This window comes from Phyllostomus hastatus, unplaced genomic scaffold (assembly GCF_019186645.2).
Source record: "Phyllostomus hastatus isolate PE091 unplaced genomic scaffold, TTU_PhHast_1.1 phas_scaffold_78, whole genome shotgun sequence".
Taxonomy (NCBI): Eukaryota; Metazoa; Chordata; class Mammalia; order Chiroptera; family Phyllostomidae; genus Phyllostomus; species Phyllostomus hastatus.
In genome coordinates, this window is record NW_025334041.1 from 93,322,206 (window position 1) to 93,348,856 (window position 26,651).

The 26,651-nt window shown below is 38.1% G+C and overlaps 2 protein-coding genes across 3 annotated transcripts; one reads left to right on the forward strand and one right to left on the reverse strand.

The window, feature by feature from the left end:
• FAM161A (FAM161 centrosomal protein A) lies at nt 1-25,010 on the forward strand. 2 transcript variants are annotated; one of them, XM_045828299.1, is made up of 7 exons: nt 1-270; nt 11,203-11,438; nt 12,715-13,884; nt 14,242-14,409; nt 16,010-16,109; nt 22,961-23,115; nt 23,600-25,010. In XM_045828299.1, the coding sequence occupies exons 1-7, from the start codon at nt 79-81 to the stop codon at nt 23,736-23,738; spliced, it is 2,160 nt and encodes a 719-aa protein (XP_045684255.1). In that variant the 5' UTR covers nt 1-78; the 3' UTR covers nt 23,739-25,010. The 2 variants fall into 2 exon arrangements, with proteins under 2 accessions (XP_045684255.1, XP_045684257.1); XM_045828301.1 differs by lacking the exon at nt 14,242-14,409.
• LOC123811808 (40S ribosomal protein S15a-like) lies at nt 2,840-3,175 on the reverse strand. The gene has a single exon (XM_045828302.1). It carries the CDS (start codon nt 3,173-3,175, stop codon nt 2,840-2,842), a length of 336 nt encoding a protein of 111 aa, XP_045684258.1.
• Nucleotides 25,011-26,651: the final 1,641 nt, after the last annotated feature.

Below are 26,651 nucleotides of genomic sequence, written 5' to 3' on the forward strand. Positions count from 1 at the left end.
CGCAGCTGGGTAACCTGAGGCCACACCAACTTCCCCGCCCCGGGCCGGCGCTGGCGCTGAGGCCTCGGTGGCGTGGTGATGGCCGCCTCGCACCAACCGTTGTCCTACAGTCTCCAACCAGTAAATCCCAACATTGGAGCGCGGGTCGCCCCGTATGAACGCAAGGGCCTTTTAGAGTCTCTGGCGGCGGTAGTGGCGGCCTTGGATGGGGAGGAGGAAGAAGAGGAAGAAGAAGAAGAGCATAAGGCGGTGCGGCGGGCGCCGGCGCTGGTAATGTAGGGGCGGGACGTGGGCTGGGCTCTGGCTGGCTGGGTGCAGGCTGAGGGCTTGTCCGCGGACCACGCTGTGCTGAGCGACGGGCTGGCAAACGCGGTGCCCTCTCCAGATTCTCCCTTCCCGGTAATTCGGCCTACCACCTTCTCTCTGCCCCCATAGAAAACACTCAACACCAAGGCATTAAAACGTCTTTTAATTTTCACCAAAGAGATTGTTGTAAAATTTTCTTGGAGAGCATTTATTTTACTCTATTTAGTCCAGAGAGTGCAAAGCACAGAACCTTACTCCTTATCATCTAGCATCTCTCAGAAGTAGATAATCCCTTTTCTTTTTAACTTGAGAAAGACTTATCTCTCTGCCCCACAGAGGATAACCCTTACCATGTATCAGAGTTGTGTTTTGTTGTCACCTTTAGGTCTTAGTTATTAGTGCATCTTAACACGATACATGAGTTGCAATATTTAAAACGATCAAGAGTTCAGTGATAGGTCAGACAGGTATATTAAACATCCAGAGAAGCAAATTACTAAGGACCCATTATTTCCTAAAGGGCTCTTCAGGGTGTTGTGAGATAGCCTTTCACTGATCACTTTTCAGTGTCACATGTGTCCGGAACACCTGTGCACCAGGTAGAGGGCCGAGTCTGCCATCTGCTCTATTCCCTTAAGAGATAGAAACCTTGAATTTTAACTATCAATCTTTAAACTCCAATCGTTAAACTCCAGTTAAAGATGCTTAATACTATTTTTCCAGGCCTCTCAGATACAAAAAGAAAAAAACATTATGATCTAGGGTAATAGAAATCACTGAATACTTTGGAATTCTAATCTCCTTAATCTACATTAAAACTGTGAATGAGAAAATTTGTAGAAACATTTTTTATGGTAAGCATTTCACCAACACCCTTAAACTACTTGAGATTATCCAAAGTAAGACAGATTGAGACCCTGAACATTAACTAGGGTGAGAGTTGTAGGACCAGTTTCATTCATGATAAAGCTTCCTCTCAACACAAGTTTCAGCAGCCAACAAAGGAGCCAAGGTGATGGAAGAAGATTTGGAGTCCTAGATTATGACTATCAAGATGTTTCCTTACCTATAGGAAAAACTAAAATAACTGTTTGTCTTTCTTGTGTCACTAGGATGTTATGAGAACTGAATGAGAGAATGTGTGTCATATCTAAGGAACAGTTTGTATGAATCAGTAGTAATAATAATACTGCCAATGGGACTGTCATTTGAACAACCTGCCCAAAGATTAAATTCTACTTTGGCTTGCTGTGCTAGAGGAGTCTGTCATTTGTATAGTTGCAGTATGTTTCCAGAATGCCTTGTTAAACTTCACATTATTAGAAAGTTATTACCTTAGGAAAGATTAATTTATCTAACAAGCTAGTTTCAAAGGGACAGGATTCTACTAAGAAAAAAAAAAGGAAGCAGTCTTGAGGGATCCAAAAGCAAACCTGATAAACTGCCATTTACTGCCTGATAATAGCCCGAGGCAACTGGGGTGGGGAAGAAGCACTAAAAAAGAAAGTGCAGGAACCAAGCTGGCTTAGTTTTCCACCATGGTTTTTAAAGGTTAATTTGGTTCAACTTTGTCATTAGTAAAATATAGTAAACTCAGTTACTCTAGCCACCACAAAATATTGATTGAGAACTGACTGTCACAGTAGGTCCCTGTCAGTCCTTTGCCAAAGCCTCTCTCCCCCTCACCCCACAACACCTCATGACTATGTTCATATGGGCACTGAAATGTGTTCCTTTTTTTTTTAAAGCATGTTCCTTGAATCTAGCTAGCCTCGTTTGGAGATACCCGTTCATAGGCCTTATGTGGTTGATGATGGCATGGGTAAAGCAATATTCTCTAATCCACAATTAAAATTTCACTGACTTTCCTAATGGAATGGCCTTCCCTTTTTCAACAAATATTGAGCATTTGTTAAGTGCTAGTCACTGACTATTCAGTGGTGAATAAAGTAGACATAGTTTCCAATGTGGTGGGGAGGTTAGACAATAAAAAATTTAACAAGTGATTGCAAGATGGGAAGTGCTGAGAAAGAAGTGAATAGGCTACTATGATTTTAAAAAGAAGTAGGAGGGAACCTATTTGAATTAATGAACATGTAAGTTGTGCTTGATAATGAAAAAGAGTCACCATTTGAAGAGTGGCTGTGGGAAAAGCATTCCAAGCAGGGAGAACAAGCATATGCAAAGGCCTTAAGATAGGAAGATAAAGAGCTTTATGTGATTAAGAACTGTAAAAGAGGGAAAGAATGGGAGAGGGGAGGAGATGAGGTTGGAGAGGTAAATAAGGCCTAATTCAGGGCCTTGCAGTCTTAGGTAAGGAGTTGAGTATTTACTATAGAAGCATTGGGAGATCCTTGAAAACTTTTAAGAGATCTGACACATTTCTATTTACATTTTTTTAAAAAGTTTTTAAATGTATTGATTTTATTTTTAATTTTTTAATTTTTAATTTTTGTCTATTGAGGCATTTTACTTGCACATATATATTATATCCCTAGAAAAATAGTCCCAGGATTTTCCCTCCTGTGAGTTTTCATTTTGCTTCTTCATGATCCATGATGCCCATTGTCAGTACAATGAAACCAAATTGATGGGATGGAAGCAGGTTGTTTTGCCATTTGTCTAGATCTTTGAGTTGCACATCAAATCTGGGGCTGATTACGCCACACTTTTTCAACCCGCTGGTGAGGTTCACAACAATTTTCCCAGCTCTGTGGTCATCAATAATTTCAAATTCGTCAGTGTACTGATGCTTCATCATCACAGTTAGAAACGGGATGAAGACTTTGGAGCACGGCCTGATAAGAACCTGGCATTTGCCTCTCTTTTCAGCATTGTTGATACTCTTGAGAGCATCAGCCAAGGACATTCACGCATGCCATTATGGCAGCATGGAAAGATGGCAGAAAGGAAAAAATATTGATTTTAGAGAGAGAAAGAAACATCAGTTTATTGTTCCACTTATTTATGCATTCATTGGTTGACTCTTGTATGTGCCCTGACTGGGAATGGAACCAGCAACCTTGGCATACCCAGATGATGCTCTAACTAACTGAGCTACCCAACCAGGGCCCTATTCACTTTTTTTTTTAGTTTTTATTTCATATTCATATATGAAATTATTTTTATTAGATATAAAGTTAAGTTTAACAGCTTTTTAAAAATATTATTTATTTATTTTTAGAGAGGGGGGTGGGAGAAACAAAGGGAAAGAAACATCAATGTGTGGTTGCTTCTCTCACGCCCCCAACTGGGGACCTGGCCCACAACCTGGGCATATGCCCTGACTGGGAATCAAACTGGTGCCCTTTGGTTTGCAGGCTGGTGCTCAATCCACTGCGCCACACCAGCTAGGGCCCTATTCACATTTTTTATAAAGATTTTATGTATTTATTTTTAGAGAGGGGAAGGGAGGGAGAGAGAGAGAGAAACATCAATGTGTGGTTGCCTCTTGCACACCCACTACTGGGTATCTGGCCCAAAACCAGGCATGTGCCCTAGACTGGGAATTGAATCAGCGACTCTTTGGTTCGCAGGTCAGCATTCAATCCACTGAGCCACATAAGCCAGAGCCCTATTCACATTTTTTTAAAATGGCTCTGATGGGTTTGTGGAGAATGATTGGCAGGTTTGGCAAAGGAGAAATAAGAGACTGTTTAGGAGACCGTTGCAGTAGTTCAGGAGCCATAGGCGGTGGCTGGACCTAGAGACTTGGGGAGGTGGTAGAACTGGACAGATTTCTCTAGAATGGAGAGGAGTTACTGTTAAAGAATGAACGTGAAGGCCAAGGAAGAAGAAGAAATAGAGAATGCTCATCCCCAGGTTTCTGGTTTGACCAGCTGAATGGAATGTAGTGCCATTTACTGAACTGGGGACAACTAGGGGAGGAATGGGTATAGAGGCTGGGTGGTAATCAAGATTTGTTTTGAACATGGTAACTTCAAGACGTCTGTGAAACTACCAAGTAGGTATGTGTAGGAAGCAATTGAGCCTATGAAACTATAGTTCTGTGGCTGGAGATTTCAATCTGGGAGTTTTCAGCACCTTTGAAACTGTGGGAATAAATGAAGTCACTAAGGGAGAGAGCAGAGAAAGAGGGGCCTTGTATAGAAGTCTTAAAAAAAAAACCACACCAAAATCTCATTTAACAGTAGGGTAGAGAAAAAGGAGACAAAAGAGAGAAAGGACCAGTGACAGTGGTAGGATTATCACAAGCGTGGAAGTCCCCCGTTCATTGGTTTTAATGATGAGGGAAAGTGTTAAATACTGCTAAGAGAAGGGACGTTCATCCCTGAAGCAGGAAGAAAAAGAAAAGTGGCACAAAAGCATGTGGTTTTATAGATGGAAAGATGAGGGAACTTTTTTCTGATGCTTTCTATTTTTTAAGATTTTGTTTCTTTTTAGAGAGAAGGGAGGGGAAGGAGAAAAATAGGGAGAGAAACATTGATGTGTTGCCTCGTATACTCCCAACCAGGGACCTAGCTCACAGCCCAGGCATGTGCCCTGACTGGGAATTGAACCAGGGATCCTTTAGGTTTGCAGGTTGATGCTCAATCCACTGAGCCACACCAGACAGGGTTGGTTTTTGTTTTCTTAAATAAAAATTACTATGGGTAGTTGCAGGGTGGGGGTGGGAGCAGGTAGAAGAGCAAGGGAAACATAAGCAGTATGGCTAGGGGAATGTGAGAGGCAGGTACCAGACAGACAAAGTAGTCATTAGAAATTGTTCAGATTTAAATTTAGTATTAATACTCATAAAATATTCTTTTTCTTTTATTTTTTTAAGTATTTTTATTGATTTGAAAGACAGAGGAAGGGGGAAAGAGAGCAGGAAACATCAACTTGTTCTTCGGCTTATTTGTGGAATCACTGGTTGATGTGTGCGCCTTGACCAGGGATCAAACTGCAACCTTGGAGTACTGGGATGACGCTCGAACCAACTGAACTACCTGGCCAGGGCTCTTTTTCTTTTTTTTTTAAGTTATATTTTACTTATGGAAGTAATACATGAACACATGAACTCATTTTCCTTTAATTTTATTTTTTAAAGATTTTAATTATTTTTAGAGAGAGAGGAGAAAGGAATAGAGAGACACATCAGTGTGAGAGAAACATCTCTTGGTTGCTTTTCCTACACTCCATGAGTGGAGACTGAACCTGCAACCTGCGCATGTGTCCTGACCAGGAATTGAACCTTCGACCCTTTACTTTGCAGGATGACTCCCAACCAGTGAACTACACAGGTCAGGGCAAACACATTCTCCTTTTAAAAATGTCAAGTATTACAAATAAGGCTTAGGCCCTTTTAATGTCTCTCCCCACGAAAGGAAAGTCTGGATCCCTCCTCCCTCCCTAGTGGTAGCCACTGTTTTGAAACTGATACATATTTTTCTGGGCTTTTTCCTGTCTATAGTGTACATAATATTTCAACATACAGTAGCATTTTATATGTGCATATAGTTCTGAAACTTGCTTTTTTCTCTTATCATTTATTAGGGGGTTTATCCTTGTTAGTACATGTAGATCTGCCTCATTTCTTACAAATTCTTTTAAGGCAGAAAAAAATTTTTTTGGTAAAAATTCCAGAATTGCAGATGATATTAGATAGAGTATACCACAAATAATATTGAGTGCTGATTACTAATGAAACACATTCACTGGAAGGAGCCATCATCTAAATAGGTCAAGCCAATCTAGGGAAGATTATCCCCTAATCTAGTGGCTGCGTGCACAACATTCCACAAAAAGCTGACCAATTAAAGAGAAAGGGTGCTCCTTTAGGCTCTTGGAAAATAATGTCCTTGGTTTAGGTTATTTGATCCACTAAAATGTTTTCTTCTATGTAAAGACAAAGATGAAATTAGAGTTAGAATTCACTTATTAGCCATTCTTCTGTTTTAGGGAAAACACTGTAGGATCAGTTTATTTGACAAGTTTAGGCTAGCATTAAGAGAACTAAGCAGCCGTGGTTGGTGTGGCTCAGTGGACTCAGCGCCAGCCTGTGAATGATTTACCTGTCAGGGCACCTGCCAGGTCCCCAGTTGGGGGGCGTGTGAGAGGCAACCTGTCGATGTATCTCTCACATGTTTCTCTTCCTCTCTTTCTCACTCCCTTCCCTTCCCTCTAAAAGTAAATAAATAAAATATTTAAAGACTCCTCAAAGCAACAAAACTTAAAAAAAAAGTATTAAACAGAAATGGAACGGATACTGTTAAAAGTCAGTGCATAAGTATAACTTATCAGGCTTGCATGTCTCTTCAGAAGCTACTTTGGTATCTTTTTTTAGTTTCTTCAGGACCAAATAAATTTTACCCTTTAATGTGAAATGATTGTTATAAGGCCTTCTCTTAAGGGTGTTATAAGAGATTGTGTGGAGAATACATGGATGCTTTTGTCAAAAAAAAAAGTCCTGTGGAATATCCTCCCTGTTTCAGTTTTATTTTTCAGTAAGCCCTTTTCTTAATACTTAGTAGAATGTAGATCTTTAGACCAGCCAGTATTTCTTAGAAGGATTGAGTCCTTTATGAGGGAATACCTCTCCTCTCAGTAGAAATAATATTTTTTTAGCTGTACCATTCAAAAATTTATTGAGCATCTGCCATTAGTCATGCACTTTTTCTAGGCACTGGGGGCACTACTACCATGAACGAAGCAGACAAATCCTTTGTGATGCTTCCTTTTTTGAAGGGGTAGGCATACAATACACAAATAAATAAAGATATGCAGAATGTCAGTTACTGGTGAGTCCATATGAGAAAAATAAAGCAGAAAAGGGATACTGGTAATGACTGGGTGGAGAAGTTGTAATTTCCAGTAGGGTAGCCAGTAAAGACCTTGCTGAGGAGATGGCATTGAATAAAGGCCCTAAGGTGATGTTGCTGATTCTGTGAGCATTGGAAAATCTGCAAACTGGCATCAGCCTCTGCTGCTGTTCAAGGGAAGAACCACTGCCAGGCTGACTCAAGCAGGTAAGTGGACAGAGAACTAACAGGAAGGAATAGGTCCCTTCTTCCTCTAGCCCTGCAGTCTCCCTCTAGCCCCACTTTAGGCAGAGTTGACTGGGCAGCAGCTGGCAAAGCAGAATCATGGTTTATAGAGTCCCATCTCCAGCGTTACCTAGCAGGGTATAGAAGCGTGGCAATGGAGCCGAGAGATAATAGTTTAACACCTGGCATACCTACTTTATATATTGTAAAATTGGTGTTCAGAAGTTAGTGCTCATGCCTTGGCTGGTGTGGTTTAATGGATTGAGTGCTGGCATGCGAACCAGGGGGTCACTGGTTACTAGTTTGATTCCCAGCCAGGGCACATGCCTGTTTTGAGGGCCAGGTCCTCTCTCTAAAAATAAATAATATCTTTAAAAAAAAAACCCCGTGTAACCAAAGTTAGTGCTTATGTTGCTTGGCTAAGAAATGCAGAACCTTGGCTTGAATGAGAATTTGACACCATATCTGTAATCATTCTTCCAAGCCCTAAGAATGCTCCAAACTGAAAAGTTACTTAACTTCTAGCCAATCCTTTTATATTTGGAGGTTCCTAAGGGGGCTGAAACTATGACCTGTGCATAGTTAGGAGCCAGTAGTGACAAAAAATGGAAAACCACCTCATGCTTGCCCTAACCTTCCTTTCCTAGCTTGCTTCTCAAAATTGCTAGCTGGGCGCACCTCACTCTCCACCATGCCTCCCACCCCCACTGCTTTTGTTAATGTCCTTTCCTCTGTCTGCAGTACCTTTTCCCTCCCCCCTGCCAATACTCTCTCTGATCTTCCAGATTCTTCCATTTTTTGACTCAGCTTAAATAGCACGTCCTTCAGGAAGCCTTATGTTTTCATACAGACTCAAACCAAACAAAAGCTCCCTTTGTTTGAATACCCTTATCACTTGGTATTTGTATTTCTCATGACCACTTTCTGCTTAATATTAGTCCTCCTCTCACTGCTCATTTAAGTGTTGGTGCTCACCAACATTCCCATCCTCAGGTTTTTCTTATTGTCCACACTCTCCCCACGCAGCCTCATCCACATGCAGGGCTGCACCTGCCACTTGTGTATGCATCAGTGGCTACCATATCTCCGTCTTCAGCCCAGCAGCTTCCTTTCCAGGTCCCCAGATATATTTACCCACCTGTTCCCTGGAAACTCAGCTGCCCTACTATCCCTTAAACTCAGTGAGTCCGAGTGTTGAGTTTCCTTTTCCTAAAACACTCTCCTCCCCTGTAATCACTGCATTGATAAATGGCAGCAGCAGTGTTTACCCAGACAGGCAGTGCTCCAAATTGACACCTTCAGTTTGTTGCCCACAATACAGATTATTACTGAGTTGATGATTCAGCCTCCTTAATCTACCAAGGCAGTTTCCTTGGTGCTGCTCCCTTAATTCTACCCTTGATATCTCTAACCTGGACCTTTGCATTAGCTCATTAAATACTGCTGCTAACCATTCTTCCTTTGACTGTTTGCTACCAGAAAAATCCTTCTGAGTATTTCTGATCATGTCACTCCTCTGCTCATACCTTTCAAGGTTTCTGTTGACGTGGTTGGGATTCTTGACTTGCCCTTTTCACCTTGTTTCCCATCCTCCCCTGTGCTTTGTATACCTTGTTCTGCCACACCTGCCCCAGATTGTTTACCTTTCTCTGAGTACATCATGCTTGTTCCTTCCTATTGTAGCTAAAAAACCCTTCCTGCCCTTGGGAGGAGTGTGGTGTGTCTTTGGAGCTTAACACTAGGGATGTGGAATAAATCCAAGCCCTACTACTTACTAGCTCTGTGATTACAGGGAGGTCACCTAAATCCTCTGAGCCTCAGTTTCCTTATCAAGTACCTGCCAGTTGCATCATCATGATGTAACATACGATGAATGTTCTAGCACTGTGCCTTCGATTTCTTTGTTTTTCACTGCTTCCCTAAATATCATGTCTCCATCTGGCTCACCCTTGGAAATTCTGCCTCTTCTTTTCTCCAGGTCAGAATTAGGCACTCCTTCTCTGAGCTCTCATGGTAACTGATATTGTGACATACTATGATCACTTCTCTGTCTGCCACTCAGCTGGGAGCAGTTCATGGGCAGGAATCAGGAGTTCTGTCTCATTCAAAGTCTGCTGTCCATTATTTATGTGCGTGTCTGCCTCTAAACTAACTGGAAGCTTCTCAAGGGTGGAGTTGTTTTTTTTTATCTGATTTGTATTTTTAAGCAGCTAGCTGAAGGCTGGGCGTTCCTAACTATTTAATGAGTGCAGAAGTTAAAAAAGTACTCATTTCCACAGCTAAGAAGGTAATGATGAAAAACACATGTAAAAACAGTAAAAGATATCAGAAAATTTTCTCTTTTTTTTAAGATTTTATTTATTTATTTTCTAGAGAGGGAAGGGAGGGAGAAAGAGAGAGAGAAACATCAATGTGCGGTTGCTGTGGGTCATGGCCTGCAACCCAGGCATGTACCCTGTTTGGTAATTGAACCTGTGACACTTTGGTTTGCAGCCCGTGCTCAATCCACTGAGCTACGCCAGCCAGGGCAGGAGATTTTTTTAATTGAGTTGTATGGCAGTAAAGCAATTCTCCGAGTCATAGATTTATTGGTAATAAATTTCTGCACACCAGTTCTACTGAAGAAAACATTTTCCTTCATTCATTTTCTCTAAGTCCACATAGTACAATGTAGGCCTCTTGTACACTGTTTTTAGCCCATTTAAAAAAACACCATATCTATAACTTTTATTTATAAGCGGCTCTTCTGCATTTTACCATTGAGAGAAGCTACTCGGATTTATTTCCTGATGTCTTATCAAATTGAGTCTATAATTTTCTAAGGCTAATATACTTTTTTTTTCATTCTGAGTATATTTCAAAGAATAGCATGGTCAGAACCTTTTATGCATAGTATTCATAAAAACTTTAAGTTAGTTTCTCAACTGAGAAAATTTAAAAATTTCTGTGTTTATGGAGAAAATGGGATTTTTTACCTCTATAATCACTTCAATTAAAAGAACTATGTGCCCTGACCAGTGTGGGTATGTTGGTTGGGCATCATTCCTCAAAGCAAAAGGTCACTGGTTTGATTCCCAGTCAGGGCACATGCCTGGGTTAAAGGTTTGGTTGCAGATTCAGTCCCCATTTGGGACATGTATGAGAGGGAACCAATCAATTTTTCTCTCTCACATCCATGTTTCTCTCCCTTTCTGTCTCCCTCCATTCCTCTCTCTCTAAAAAATAAAATCTTAAAAAAAAAAAAAGAAACTGGTGTAAGGTAGCGGGGAGAAGATGTCAGACTCTTCAGGCATGACCTACATATACTAGAATAACTGCACTTTGTGTAGTTTTAATACTATACTATACTGTTGTTTTCTTTTCACTCCCAAAGTCTGTCACTCAGGAGAGCTACTGCTCTTGTTGCCCTCAGGAGCAGCTGTTCTGAAAGTACCTCCCACCCCTTTCCTGAGGTCTCCCCTGCACATCCAGGAGGGCTTCTCAATGAGTCAGTGAGAACTTTGTTCCCTCCATTCTGCTGCCCTCATTCCCCTCTTCCACTGGCACACCCTGTGTCCCACACTGTAGGAGCCCAGCTCCTGGAGGGTGTTGTGCTGTGGCTGCTTGGTTTGCAGCAGGAGGAACTTTGTTCTTCATCTTATTTATCACTTACAGCACTGAAGGAGACTCTTTCTAAAAGGTAGTTTGGTTCTGTCCTATTATAGTGTATAGTGTTTGTTTTCTGGCAGCTTGGTTTCTCTCTCTTGTTCTTAAAATGTCATGAGGGGAAAGTGTACATAGTCCACAAGTAACTTATAATCCATTAGTGTATATACATAGCGCACAAATAAGAAGCAGCATTGAGAATCATTGTCAACTTTGTCTTTCAATTCCAAACACCACATAACAGGTTTTTTTTCCCTCCTATCAGACTAATTTTAACACCATTTCTGGGATGAATAAACAACCATGTATAAGCTATGAGGACCCTATGGACTTTTCTGATATTTACCACTCTAATGAAGAATATTTCAGGAAACTAGAAGAGCTGAAGGCCGCCCACATGGAAACTATGTCAAAGTTGGAGAAAATGTATCAGAATAAATTAAAGTTAAAGGAAGTTCAGCCAGTGATAATTAGGGAAGGAGCTTCTAGCACCTCTTCCAAGTAAGTTTGTACATGTTATTTGCGGGCTATAAAATAAAATGTAAACTTAAAAGTGCAAAACAAAATTATTTCAGAATATTTTTTCTCAAGAATCCCTTTGTACTTTTAATTGTATATGGAGGAGGGATTTTATTCAAAATGTTTAATGCCTTATTAACCTACCAGGTGGCATCTTGCTTTGAGGGTCATTTGGTGGCCATTTGATCTTTTCTCTCGGACCTGTCATTTGTAGAACTGTAGACATGTATGCAAATATTTAATCTGGGCCATTTTTAAATGATGAATGTTAAAATTTAATTTTAAAAGCTCTTTATATTATGCAGATTAACATGAGGTCGTTAAAGATATAGTACAAAGAGTTTAGGACTAAGACATAAGTTGAATTCAAGTTTTCAAAATAGTCTTCAATTTCAAGACCTATTTTTGTAATAAACTCACTTGTTTTGAAACTTGAGGCAAGTTCCTTAACTCATCCAGTTGGTCTACACCGATTGCACATCTCCTATGTGCTAGATCTTGCCTGGACACTAGAGAATCAAAATCGAGATGCCCTCAAGGAGCTCAAAGACTAGCTGAGAGCCAAATACTTCAATACAACATGATGTAACAGTGTTATCGAGACAGAGGAAAAAGCAGTTGATCATGTCAGGGTGTCAGTGGGAGGACAAAGACAGGAATTTTCTACTGAAGTGTCATATCTGAGTTTAGTCTTTGAGGGGGCAGGTAGCTGCAGCAAATGCAGGAAGCAAGGAGTGGCCTGGTAGGCAGCCGAAACCACGTGTGCAAAGGTGTGGTGGCAGAAGAAATCATGTTGTATGTGAGGAACTTCACATGATTGGATATGACTTAGAATGGTGATTGGGGTAAGGAGAGGTGAGAGGTAAAACTGGAAAGGTAGGAAGGGGCTAATATTAAAGGGCTTTATAATCTATACTTGACTTTATAACAATGACAAATCATGGAAAAGTTTAAAGAAGGAGAGTGACATGAGTAGACATATATTTTAAGATGTTAACTCTGGAAAACGTGTGGATGATTCAATTCAGAGGTTAGACACAGGGAGCCTCAACTGTCTCATGTTCCTCCATTATAAAATGAGGGAGTCAAATTAGATAATTTATAGGCATCTTCCAGCTCTATTCTAAATAAGAGTGATAATTTTTACAAGCCAGTTCCTATCTTCTAACTGATTATACTTTAAGAAAATATATAATTCTTAATTTTTATATTTGGTCACATACAACTGAAAGTATAATCTAATATTCTTCTCACTTAGGTCTGTATCAGAAAAGAACTCCTATCACCCTATCTCGTTAATAACATCGTTTTCAGAACCTGATTTAGGTCATGCTTCCTCCTTGATTGTGTCTTCCTCTGAAGATGAATGGTCCAACTTAGAAAAAGAGAATCCTGAGAAAAACAGAATGATGTCCTTTGCTAAGGAGCTCATTAACAACATGTGGACAAACTTTTCTGTTAAAGAGTACATTCAGTATAAAGATGATGACTTCCCAGCTGTGGAAAAAACAAAGAAAAAACCAAAAGAGTGGGTGCCAAAAATTACAGTACCTGAGCCTTTTCAAATGATGATTAGAGAACAGAAAAAAAGAGAAGAGAACTTGAAATCCAAATCAGATATTGAAATGGTACACAAACTACTCAAAACACAGGAAGAAGATTCAGAGTGTAAGAAAAAATTCCGAGCCAACCCAGTTCCAGCATTTGTCTTTCTACCCCTTTATCATGATATAGTCAAGAAAAATGAAGAACGGAGGAGGATGATGAAGGAGAAGAATAAAGAAGCTCTTTTGGCTTCACAAAAGCCATTTAAGTTTATAGCAAGGGAGGAACAGAAGCAAGCGATCCGGGAAAAGCAGCTGAGAGACATTTTTAAGTCTAAAAAGAAAACAAATCGATTTAAAGCCAGACCTATACCTCAATCTACTTATGGTTCAACTACCAATGACAGGGTAAAAGGATATGAGCTCTATAGAAACATTAAGACACAGCCGAGAGCCCAAGAACTTTTACTGAATTCATCCCCTGTCCCTTGTAGACCAGCTCACAGAAGTTTTGCTGCAAGGAAGCCCAAGTGTCCTGAACAGGCTGAGAAGTTGAAGTGTAAATGCAAATCTAGGAACCAGACTGCTGATTTTGGAGAACTTCCCGAGAGAAATCAAAAGCACCTCTCAGAACAGAAATGTCCAAAATTTCTAACAGTCTGCAAACCATTTGATCTTCCTGCAGCCTCACATGCATCCATTAAAAGAGAGAAACTTTTGGCAGATCTTGAAGCAGATGATGAAAACTTAAAAGAAACACGTTGGCCTTACATGTCTCTAAGGCACAAGTCACCAGTAAGGAGTCCAAATGCAAAACCTATGCCTTATAATGGCAGCCTTCCAATGCCCACAATATCTTCCAGAGGAAGAGAACAAGCCACAAGGTAAATATAACTTGGATACGGTACTGACTGACTTATGGTTCCTAACATAGTGTCTGCAGCACTATTGACTTTACGTTGGTGAATTTGAAAGTACGAATAAATTATTATATCTGGTAATATATTTTATTCTGTAATATAGAACATTTTGCTAGAGGAAGTGTTAAAAATGTATTTTCCATTTTATGAATCCATGGGAATAGAAAAGGTTATAGTCATTCTATTGATTTCCAATTTTACAAGTCAGATCCTTCTCAAAAGGTTGCCTTTTTTCAACCTTTGATTTATCCTGTGTTAAATCTTTGCTAGCAACCTTCTCATTGGCTTAAAGTGAATTAAGCCTTAGTTTGTTGCCCTCAGGAGATCGCTTGAGGAAAAGAAAATGTTGGAAGAAGAGAGAAACCGGATCCTAACTAAGCAGAAGCAAAGAATGAAAGAATTGCAGAAACTCCTGACAACCCGGGCTAAGGCTTATGACTCACATCAAAGTTTAGCTCAAATGTCTAAATCCAGAATAGAATCTTTCAGGTATCATGAAAAAAATCCTGAACCTTCAGACCACTGGTTTTCAAACTTTCTTTTTTTAATCAATAACTACCAATATATGAACAGTTTAAGAAGAGTATTAGTATTTTAGATTCTGGATTCAAGTTACTAATACTTACTTATACACACTCACACACTCACGTTCACCTCATGGTGAGAACCAACATGTGTACTAAACTGATGGTGAGCACCGTGAAGTAATGTTGATGAACAGAAATGTTTTATATTGTGGCCATAGTTAACATCATCTTACATCAGCATTTCATGTTTTTCTTTATATTAGTTTTGATTACACAGTACAATTTTGAGAAAAATCTTGATTCACATAGATAAATCTTTTTTTAACAGCTTGCCATGTAATCTCAGAATATTTAATAAACAGATATGTCAAAGAGCTTTGTTCTAAGGAACAAAGGAAATTTGGTAGCACAAATTAACACATTGGTGTTAATGAACATCAATTATAAGAAGTGTCAATTAACATGTATGTTAATGTTTAGAGGTATGTGTTGCATTTTGTCACGATTTTAATATAAATAGATAAAAGTATTCCAGAACACTGGAATTCTGCAGAACAAAGTTTGAAAACCAGTGTTCCAGAGGAACATTTTTATGTTAGAAATAAACATAAAAATGTTCATGTTTAAGGAGGAAAATAACTTCCCCAAAGCTGGGTAAGTAATATGATCTATTAATTTTTAATCTGATCTATAAATAACCCCAAAATCTATACTTCCTTTTAATTATAAGTATTTCTTTTTAAATGTGTATTATATATAATCATATTCCTTTAAATGTATGTTATTATATATTCCTTATAATGTCTGTCAGTGTAATTCATTGATAGAAGGAGCTTAATTTGATGAACTTGAGCAAAAAATTCCTTAGAAATATACTGTTCTTCCTTAGAAAGTAAACTGTATTTTTCATAATACTAACTTGTATATAATTAAGCATAATTATCATTTTATAGTATAATTATTTTCTCTAATCCATGAAATCTTATTATCTTGGTAGAGTTAGTGTATTTTACATAGAGAAAATAGCATAGTTTAATTCATTATGAGATCTTGCCCAAATAATAAGTACACTTACTGTGAATTTATGTATTTGATTTCTATTCCTCTATGTCATAATCCCATTCTCCCCATTTCTCCCATGACCTGTTCCCATTTAATTAATTTTGTCAACAATCTATAGCAAATCTCACTTAAGGGAATAAAGAGCAAGGGCTTGTTTTCTGAAGAAATTCCTTAAAGAGAAGACACCTACACACTTATATATGAGATAAAAAAGGCATTCATTCACTTTTTCAGGCCAGTTTGAAGTCCCTTAATACATTCTGTCTTAAAGATTTCAGAACCTTCAGAGTACAAAGACTGATCCCAGGATGGAGAATTTGTGTGCTCTCAGAACCTAGACTTTTTACTATGTTCCATAAAACTGTACCAGTCTAGAAAAGGAATGGTGGTAAATTGTAAATTATCTCATAGCTTAATTTCTGATTTGTCATCTAAGCTAAATGTTATATATGCAAGTTCTTATTTCTTTGTAAAATTTTATTCCTTTTATTTGATTTTAGAAAGAGTGAAAAGGAAAGGATGAGAGAATACCGACAAGAACTAGAAGAAAGAAAAGAAAAATTAAAGACCAGGCCATTACTATTTGAAAGAGTTGCTCAGGTTGTGTTTATTGGAATTTAAAAGCTATTGTTAGTTGTTTTTAACATCTCCGGCTCTAATTTACAGTCCATTTTTCTTAGTGCTATGTAATGTATTGAGACATATTGTTTCTGTGACAGCTTCATCAAATTAGTCAAGTCAGTAATTTTGCCGTAATCTGAGCATGGAATCTTGTTGATGAGGCACATAAACTTGATAAAAAACAAACAAAACAAACAAAAACATGCTGCTAATCTAATCATTTGCAAAATAATAGTTTCACAACCTGTTCTTAATGACTGGTCCTTTTTCAGCACCAACTTGGCCCGATATTAAGTTAAGGCTTCATGATATGATTTGGAGGTCTTTCAAGAATTAAAAAATGAAACAAAATGGCTAATTGAATCATATTTATTTCTGCCAGTGTTCTTTTTTAATTGAGATATAACTGACATACAGCACTGGATAAGTTTAAGGTATATAGCATGATGACTTGACATACATAGATTGCAAAATGATTACCACAGTAAGCTTAGTTAAGATCCATCACCTCATATATTTACCAAATATTTTTTTTCCTTGTGATGAGAACTTTTAGGATTTACTCTTAGCAACTTTTCAAATGTCCCGTGCATAATTATCATGTTCTACATTACATCCCCAGTAATTATTTATCTTATAACTAGAAGTTTGTATCTTTTGACCACCTTCATCCAGTTCCTCCTGGATGACCTCCTTTTTTATAAAAATCTGATCTCTTTTTTTTTAATAGTATTTTTTGGATCTTTACCTGAGGATATGTTTGTTTGTTTGTTTTTTAACTGATTTTAGAGAGAGAAGCACTGATGTGAGAGAAACATCGATTGGTTTCCTCCTGTATGTTCCCTGACTGGGGATAGAACCTGCAGCCTTTGGGTGTACAGGAGAATACTCCAACCAACTGAACCACTTAGCCAGGTCTATGATCTCCTTTTTCATGAGTTTTTTTTTTTTTTAAGATTCCACATATAAGTGAGATCATAGAGTATTTGTCTTTCTGTCTGGCTTATTGCACTTAATATAATACCTTCAAAGTCCACGCATTTTGTTGCAAATGGCAGAATTTCTTTGTTTTTATGGAGGAATATTATTCCATTGTGAATATAGACCACATTCTCTTTATCCATTCGTCTTTCAATGTACTCTTAGGTTGTTTTCTTTCTTGGTTATTGTCAATAATGCTGTAATGAAGGTGGGGTGCAGATACCTCTTCAAGATAGTAATTTTTTCTTCAGATATATACCCAGAAGTCAAATTGCTGGATCATATAGTTCTATTTTTAATTTTTCAAGGACTCTCCACACTATTTACTATAGAGGATGTACTAATTTACATTTCTACCAAAAGTTCACAAGGGTTCCATTTTCTCCACATCCTCACCGGCATTTATCTCTTGTCTTTTTGATAATAGCCATTTTAACCAGTGTAAAATATCTCATTGTGAGACGTCACCTAATGATTTACATTCCCAATTATTAGTCACATTGAGCACCTTTCCATGTACCTGTTGGTTATGTCAGTATCTTTCAGGAAAATATCTGAATGTCTATTCAGTCTTTTTCCAGCTTTTAAATTGTATTATTTGTTTTTTGCTATTGACCTGTATGAGTACTTTATATATTTTGGATATTAGCCACTTATCAGATATATGATTTGCAAATATTTTTTCCCATTCAGTTGGTTGTCTTTTCATTTTGTTGATCAGTTTTTTTAAGCGAGTCTATAATTTTCAACCTTACCAACAATTATTCAAAGGATTCAATTTTTATGGAAAACACTAAATTTGCACTCAGTTTTACAATCTTTCCCTTAAGAGAGACTTGTCAATTTCAGATCATCTTCTCCTTAGTACCTAATGGGGAGAGGTTCCGGTAGGTGACATAGCTTAACAATAGATAGAATCACTGAAGGTTATAGGTGCTGTATTGTGAATTTCAGGCTGTTACATTTGGAGCTTCCTGCCAGCATGTACCTGGGACAGATGTCATTATAAGACTGTCTTTATCAATGACTCATTGAGGACTAGGGACATGTATTATGGGTGAATCTACATACTATAATCTCTCAAAGTTATGGAACCCCTTACTTACTGATTTGGATATAATTTTATGTAGTGCTTGTCATTAAGGGGTAGGTTTCTTTTAATATCTCAGTTTCAACTTTAGGGGGGAACATCATAAGCTCTTTTACATTACTCAGCATAAAGTGATTGACTTTGGCTCAAAACAGTTACCTGCAGCTCCCAACTGCAAGTTTTCATGTCCTCTTGTGTGGTGGATGTATCTATCAGTCTAGAATTCCCACTGGCATTTTACATTTATTTTGCCCCAAACTAGATTCTCCTTTTTTACTTCCTTTTTTGGTTGGGCCACAATTTAGATAACTTGAGAACCAGTTTTCTTCCCCATTCAGTTGTCACTGAGAGAACTGACAAATTTTCTTCTTAAATTATTTTTGGATCTGACTTTCTCCACTACTGACAGAGAAATGCTAGGTAAAACCTCTGTTATTTCCTAGCTGAGTTAATATAGTGGTTTCACTGGTTTTCCTGTCCTGTTCTTTGCAAAGCTATGCATTATATCTTTATGTTGCCATTCCCATTCCCTTATAAAAATGTTAACCCTGGGTAGGTAGTTACTAACCCTTGATAACAGTGGTAATCATGACTTCACAGAACCATTCATTCTCATTTTTTTTAAAAGATTTTATTTATTTTAGAGAGGGGAAGGGAGGGAGAAAGAGAGGAAGAGAAACATCAATGTGTGATTGCCTCTCACATGCCCCCTACAGGGGACCTGGCCCACAACCCAGGCATGTGCCCTGACTGGGAATCGAACCTGTGACCCTTTGCTTTGCAGTCCAGTGCTCAATCCACTGAGCCATACCAGCCAGGACTCTTCTCACTTTCAATTAATGGTACCAAGAGGTCATGTCATTGACTTCTCCAAAAAATACTTCAACGTTGTTATTCCTCTTGTATATTGTAGAGGAAGAAACTTAAGTTCAAAGAAGGTAAGTAATTCATAAGATTTATAGTTATTAAGTAATGGAACTAGGATTGGAACCCAAGTCATTCTGCTTCCAAACACAACTGAGCTGTTCTTCTTTCTCCTAGAGGATAACTCCACGAACCTTAGCATTATACACAAAGTCCTCTATGATCTGATTCCTGTTAAACTCTTTAGTTCATCCACCACTGCGGTCCCCATACACCCTTTGCTCTACATACACCCTTTACTCTCAGGTCATACCAAACCACTAGTTTCAAACTTGAAATCTTTATTCATGTTGTTTCACTCATAGAGCCTCTTCCTATCTTTCCTCCTACTCTTTCAAGTCTTAGTGTAAAACCACTTCTTGCGTTGTTTCCTCTGCTTGGGTTGGGTGCCCTTTCCTCTGTGTTCCTTTATTACTCTTTGCATACCTCTCTTTTAGCTCCAACCACACTGTATGGAAATTATAATGATCTCTCTTTTCTTCCAGCTAGTTACTTTTACTGTTTTTTTTTTAATCCTCACCCAAAGACATTTTTTTCCTACTTGCTTTTTAGAGAGGGAGAGAATGAGAGAGAGAGAGAGAGAGAGAGAGAGAGAGAGAGAGAGAGAGAGAGAGATGTGAGACAACATCAATCAGTTGCCTTCTGGTACTTGCCCCAGCCAGGTGTCGAACCCACAGCCCGGGCATATGCCCAGACAGGGAATCGAACCTATGATCTTTGGGTCTATTGCACAGCGCTCCAACCAAATGGGCTACACTGGCCAGGGCCCAGGTAGTTACTCTTTTTTTTTAAGAGAAGGGAAGGGAGGGAGAAAGAGGGGGAGTGAAACATCAATGTGTGGTTGCTTCTAGTGCAGCCCTACTGGGGATCTGGCCTGCAACCCAGGCATGTGACCTGACTGGGAGTTGAACCAGTGACACTTTGGTTTGCAGGGCCATGCTCAACCCTCTGAGCTATACCAGCCAGGGCCCCAGCTAGTTACTTTTAAAGGTGGTGGTCAGATCTTTATATTCCCAGCACCTAGCACCTAGGATAACATCTGGTACAGGGGAGACATCAATAAACATTTTTTGAACCAAAACTGAACTGTTGTGATCAAATTAGCCAGGTAATGAACTGTCACTTACTTTCTGGTACTAGCCTAGGCTGACAGTGCTACCCTGACACATTAGTGATGAGTCTCAGCATTAACAAGCAGTTTTGCCATGCTATGAACTACTGTTTCTAAGCTCCGGAGAAAATGTAGCAAAATAAGAGGTGTGGGTGAAATTAAACCCATAAAGAAATTTTAAATAGGTAAGTTTTATAGCTGATATTTCTTCTACCATCTTTGGCCCTCACATGTGCTATTCCCTTTGCCCAAAATGCTTTTCCTGTATACCCCCTTATGCCTGAGGGCTTGTCAAGAAAATAAGTATTATGTAATTATTAAATAAAGGAAAGATTTACTATAAACTAAACTTACCGTTATAAAAAAGTAAGTATTTTTTCCCTTCAATTTAAAGTGCTGATAGGAGACAAGCTTTCATCACTTGTTTTGGTTTCCTGAAGAAACAGCTTTTTTTTTTTTAACCGTGTTTGATAGTAAAATAAATAATTGTTGAGTTATTTTAACTGTTCCTTTTATCTCATATCCTTTATAATTCTTTTGCATGGTGAAATGCAAGGGGGAAATATTTGTTCCAATTGGGAACAATTACACACTCTCCACCTTGATGTAAAATATTAAAAGGCAATTAATTCTGTGTACTGAACCACTGGCAGTGACCACCATTGCTTTGGTTTTGTTAACAGGAATCAATTCATTTTTCTTGCATTCTATTTTGCTGCAACTACTGGTGCTAATTAAGAACTGTTATGTAATAAATTCACTAAAACTTCATGCATTACCCATTTGTAAGTCTTCATTGTGGCCTCGCTGCTGCAGAGTTACCACCTGACAGAGATCCAGCACGGAGCCTACGATCCAGCACGGAGCAACCGTGCTGTCCTGTTTCTTGGAAATTACAGGGTTTATTAACTGAGTAGGTGTTAAATCAGATTTTAAACCAAATTCAGGTGAAGGTTTACCAGCACTAACTTTGATTAGTATTTTAATCTTTTATATTTAATTAGCTTAAATCAGAGTATACTATTCTTAATGCATTCAGAGTTAACTTGGGAGTTTATTGTACTTCATGGTCTTTGGGGCATAGTTCTCATCTTACTTTGCCATTCCTTCCAGTTCCCTCAAGGCTTGTCTGTTGGCATTCGTAGCATCTGGATGCTTTTTTACTTTCTTTTCTAAAAAGTGTTGTTATTCACAGTGGGTGCATTTTAGCAGCAGTTAAAAGTGCTTGGGTTTTGTTTCTTTTTTTAGTTTTCCACAGTGTCAGAAAATGCACTGCTGATAGTTTTACCTGTTGTAATCAGTCTTTGCTCTTTTCATTTTTCTCATGGAACACTAGACTCCATGGTCCCTCATTACACTGGAGTCCCTGGACTGGGCACATGTCTGACACCTGCATTGCTGAAGTTAGGCTTTAGGCTACCTTCAAACTCCAGGATGACTGCTACCACTTAGATAAAAGCAGCATGGTGCTTGACCCAGGAAAGGATCAAGAGACTTGGTTTTACCACTTACCATTCTTGTGACCTTAAACAAACCACTTAACCTCAGTGGGGTTGGCAGGAACATCTTGGTTTTCTTATTTGTTAAATTTGGGGGTAAGACTGGCTGTTCTCCCATACCCTTTCCAGTATGGGATGCCAATGGAACTGGGCCATTCCTAGGCACTGTGCTTTAGTTGGAGGTCCAGATGGCAATTCTTGGCCCTATACTAGTTCATATCTACCCATAGCTAAAAGTGGACTAAAGCCAAGGCACTAGTGTGACCCCCAATCATCTTGTGGCTCTGTAAAGCCTGTGGCCTCAGGAACCATGACAACTTCTGACTGACTTCAGACATGAGAGGGTCATCATAACTTCCACAGGTCCCAAAGCCAGGAAGTAACATTCTAGAGATGTGAACCCAGTTCTAAAGTCAGGTTTTTTTTTGTTGAAACCATTGCTTCCTCCACAGAGTAAAGATAACAACACTGATGATTTTATTATCTTTGATGGAGTAGAGATATTACTTAATAAAAAGCAGAAATTACAGTAGGCACATAAAATAAAAGAACTTTCTGACAACTATCACGTGAACTTATTTTCTTACTGATTTTTCCAGATATCCATAAGCCGTTATAAAAGTGTATAAAAACAGGTATAGTGTAAAAAATAACTGTAGATTAAAACTCATGTGGCCACCAGCCAAGTTAACAAATGGCATTGCTACCACCCAGGGCTGTGTGCCTCCCCCTCTCCCCATTCTAACTTTTGAGGCATTTCCTTGTTTTTCTTTGCAATTTTACCGCCTATGATCTATCCCTAAACAATATGGTTTAGTTTTACCTGTTTGGGTTTTTGTGGGGTTTTTTGTAAATGAAATGAATACACACATTCTTTTGTATTTTGCTTCTTTTGCTCAGTATTGTTTGTGAGATCCATCCATGTTATGGTGAGTTCATTCATTTTCATTGCTTTATTTTACTCTATTGTATGAATAGACTGCAATTTATTTATCCATTCTACTGTTGATAGATATTTGAGTTGTTACAAACAGTACTATTCTGGACATTTTTATACTTTTCTCCCAGGTCACATGTAGGAATTTCTCTGGGTATGTACATAGGAGCTGGTCGGAGGGTATGCATATTTTCAACGAACTGATTATTGAATTTAATTTTAACCCATACATTTTGAATGGAAATTTGAAGTCTTGTTCTCATCTAAAAAGGTTTGTCTTTTCTATAGAAAAATGCAAGAATGGCAGCAGAAAAGCATTATTCTAACACCCTAAAAGCACTAGGAATATCTGATGAATTTGTTTCAAAGAAAGGCCAAAGTGGAAAAATATTTGAGCCCTTCAGCAATCAAGAGATGAAAAGTTTCACTGAAGATAAAGAAAGGTAACATACATAAGATGTCTGAATGGTGTATATAGACCTCTGCAAAAATTTATACCTGCAGGAAAGCAAAAATTCTGTTCTATAATATTAATAATTTTAAAAGGTTTTTATTACCTAATGAAATACTTGTAAACTGTTGTAATACATACTGATATTTTAATATGTTTGACACATTCAAAATATTACTCTGTGATGAAATACCTGTTTTTAAGGCACAATAATTTAAGCTTCCGACTGGAATAAATAATGAAAATAATAATAAGCTTTCAAATGAAGTTTAAAGAGCCAACCAAGTTTTGAAATAAATTAGTTCTCAGAGAAATACGTACTTTCTCAATTGGTACTTTTATAGAGTTTTCTTGATAAATTGGAGCCCATACACTTGAGGAAGACTGACTTCACAATGACCTACATTGAAAAGGGTTTATTTACCTTTAAACCAAATCATTTTTCCTTTGAAAGATTGATAAATTTCTTCCTCTAGCTTTAATGAAGAAGAAAATGTAGAAGAAAGAGAGGATGGGGAAGAAAATTATTTTACTGAAACCAACAGCCAAGATTCTTGCATGGAAAAAGATGAAGCCAGGGAAGAGAGTGGAGAAAAGAAATCTGTTGAAGAATAAAACAATCGGCAGGGCCTCCTCTCTGTGCCTGTGCTGTGGTTTGCAGCACCCAGTGTTGGCAGCCTTGCTTGTGTCAGGAACACGGATGGGACCTCCTCTGATGTGTGCAGGGCTCTTGAGCCAAGTCCAAATCCAGCTGATTGGTCATTTGGGCAGAGTAAGGCTTTGCCTATTCAGTTTTTAAAATTGCTACATGTGGTCGGTTTGCAACTTTGAGGTTACTTTTATTTTTAAAAAATGTTTGAGAATCACGCTGTCACAGACAGATTAGTTATAAAAATATACATCATGTCATTTTTTGCTAGAAAAAATGGCTTAGCACTGAGAGCAGAGAGGAAGTATGGGTCTTTACTGATGTTTGAAAAAATTTTTCTGGAAAGTGTGAATCAAATATTTGAAAATTACACTATTTGCCCATTCCTTTTCTCTACAACACGTCTCAAAAAATTAATCCTCAAACTTATTTTACTAGTTAAGTTTCTTATCTGGGCCATTTTTAAAAAGTAATAAAATATAGAAAAAATAGATATTACTTGCAAATTTACATTTACTTCTACACTGAATAGTTTACTATTAAATTATCCACACTAACTTTTTATCTTTAGTTTTATTCCAAATTATTTTTGATATAGGAATTATTAGAAAAGTTTTTATACTCATTTTTTAAACTGCGTATTATGACAGATGAAGATAATTATAGCATCTGAATCATAATTTTAATAAATATCAACCCTGCTTTAAATGTGATGAAATTGTGTATAATAACTTGTCCATGGCAAATTGCCAAAGTAACCCAGACTTACTTCTTTACTACTAGACCCAGTGGTGTTCACCTTTTTACATATTATTGCAGACATACTTTGTCTTTCTGTGTATGATGTTAATTTGATTTTATGAATCTATTTTTTTCCTCTTTAAGCAAATTTTCTGTTATAAGAATTCAAATGAGTCATAAAGATGTGACAGGGTGAGACATTCTATTTTATGAAAGCAATCAACTTCCTTTAAAGAGCATGAACTAATAAAGGTGTATGTAATAGCATTGTTTCTCAACTGGGAGTCTGTGCTTTAAATGAAGAAATAAAGTGATGTTTCCAATCAGGGGCAAATGTTTACTTGTAATTCCTTTACTATAGTTGGTGTTAAACCATTTGTCACTATCCTTAGATTGTAAACTCCTTGAGAGTTGGCACCACTTTAAAATTCATCTTTGTATTCCTTTAATATTTTACCTAGGACTGTGTATATGGGAAGTGCTTAATAAAGGTTTGGATGAGCAGATAGATGATTATGTTTTTAAATTATACTTATAATTACTTCATAATGAGTACACATGGAATTAAAAACATTTCCTTTCACCCTGGCTGATGTACCTCGTACCTCAGTGGTATGAGCGCGGGCCTGTGAACTAAAGGGTCATTGGTTCAGCTCCCAGTCAGGGCATATGCTTGGGTTGCGGGCCAGGTTCCCACTAGGGGGTGTGCAAGAGGCAACCACACATTGATGTTTCCCTCCCTCCTTCCTTTCTCCTTCCCTTTCCCTCTCTCTTAAAAAAAAAATTCATTTCCAATGTATTGAGAACTTGTGAAACACAATCCACAGATTGTAATTTTAAATTCAAAGCAAGACCTGCTTTGAAGGATTTGCTCCTTATTCTTCCCCTTCTCAGTGTTTTGGGGGGAGTTGTAGGACTTGCTTTTAGGAGCAATCTTCAGTTTTCTTTTCTTTAAAAATAGGAATAGTATCTATCTAGGATAGCTGTAGGAAGGATTAGGTGTATAGAAAACCCCTTTGCAAACTAAGTTTTTCTTTTTTTTTTTTTTACTTTTTTAAAATTTTTTAATCATTGTTCAAATACAGTTTTCTCCTTTTTACTCCCAATCCAGTCCCCCCTCCCACCCTCCCCACTTCCCTCCCATTACCACCCTCCCCTTAGTCTATGACCATGTGTCCTTTAAGTTTGTTCCTGTGAACCCTTCCCACTGTCCCCTTAAATTCCCTCTTCTCTCCCCTCCGGTCACCATCAGCCTATCCTCTATTTCAGTGTCTTTGGTTATATTTTGTTTGTTTCTTTGTTTTGTTATTTAGGTTCCTGTTAAAGGTGAGATCATATGGTATTTGTCTTTCACTGCCTGGCTTGTTTCGCTTAGCATAATGTTTTCCAGCTCCATCCACGCTGTTGCAAAGGGTAGGAGCTCCTTCTTTCTTTCTGCTGCATAGAATTTCATTGTGTAAATGTACCATAGTTTTTTGATCCATTCATTTACTGATGGGCATCTTGATTGCTTCCAGCATCTAGCTATTGTAAATTGTACTGCTATGAACATTGGGATGCATAGGTTCTTTTGAATTGGTGTTTTAGTATTCTTAGGATAGAGTCCCAGCAGTGGAATTGCAGGGTCAAAAGGCAGATCCATTTTTAGTTTTCTGAGGAAGTTCCATACTGCGTTCCATAGTGGTTGTACCAGTCTGCAGTCCCACCAGCAGTGCACTAGGGTTCCCTTTCTCCACAACCTCTCCAACACTTGTTGTTTGTTGCTTTGTTTATGATGGCCATTCTGACTGGTGTGAAGTGGTATCTCATTGTGGTTTTAATTTGCATCTCTCTGATAGCTAGTGATATTGAACATCATTTCATGTGTCTTTGGATTTTCTGTATGTCCTCCTTGGAGAAGTGTCTGTTCAAGTCCTTTGCCCACTTTTTAATTGGATTCCTTGTCTTCTTAGAGTGCAGTCGTGTAAGTTCTCTATATATTTTGGATATTAAACCCTTGTCTGAGGTGTCATTGGCAAATATGTTTTCCCATACAGTTGGTTCTCTTTTAATTTTGATACTGTTTTCTTTAGCTGTGCAGAAGCTTTTAATTTTGATGAGGTCCCATTTGTTTATTCTTTCCTTTATGTCCCTTGCTC

Excerpts from the sequence above, each read along its gene's own strand:
- FAM161A (XM_045828299.1), top strand. The coding sequence starts at position 79 with ATGGCCGCCTCGCACCAACCGTTGTCCTACAGTCTCCAACCAGTAAAT. Across the intron at positions 271-11,202 it reads TGCGGCGGGCGCCGGCGCTG|ACTAATTTTAACACCATTTC; the intron begins GTAATGTAGGGG and ends CCCTCCTATCAG. Across the intron at positions 13,885-14,241 it reads GGAAGAGAACAAGCCACAAG|GAGATCGCTTGAGGAAAAGA; the intron begins GTAAATATAACT and ends TGTTGCCCTCAG.
- LOC123811808 (XM_045828302.1), bottom strand. The coding sequence starts at position 3,175 with ATGTCCTTGGCTGATGCTCTCAAGAGTATCAACAATGCTGAAAAGAGA.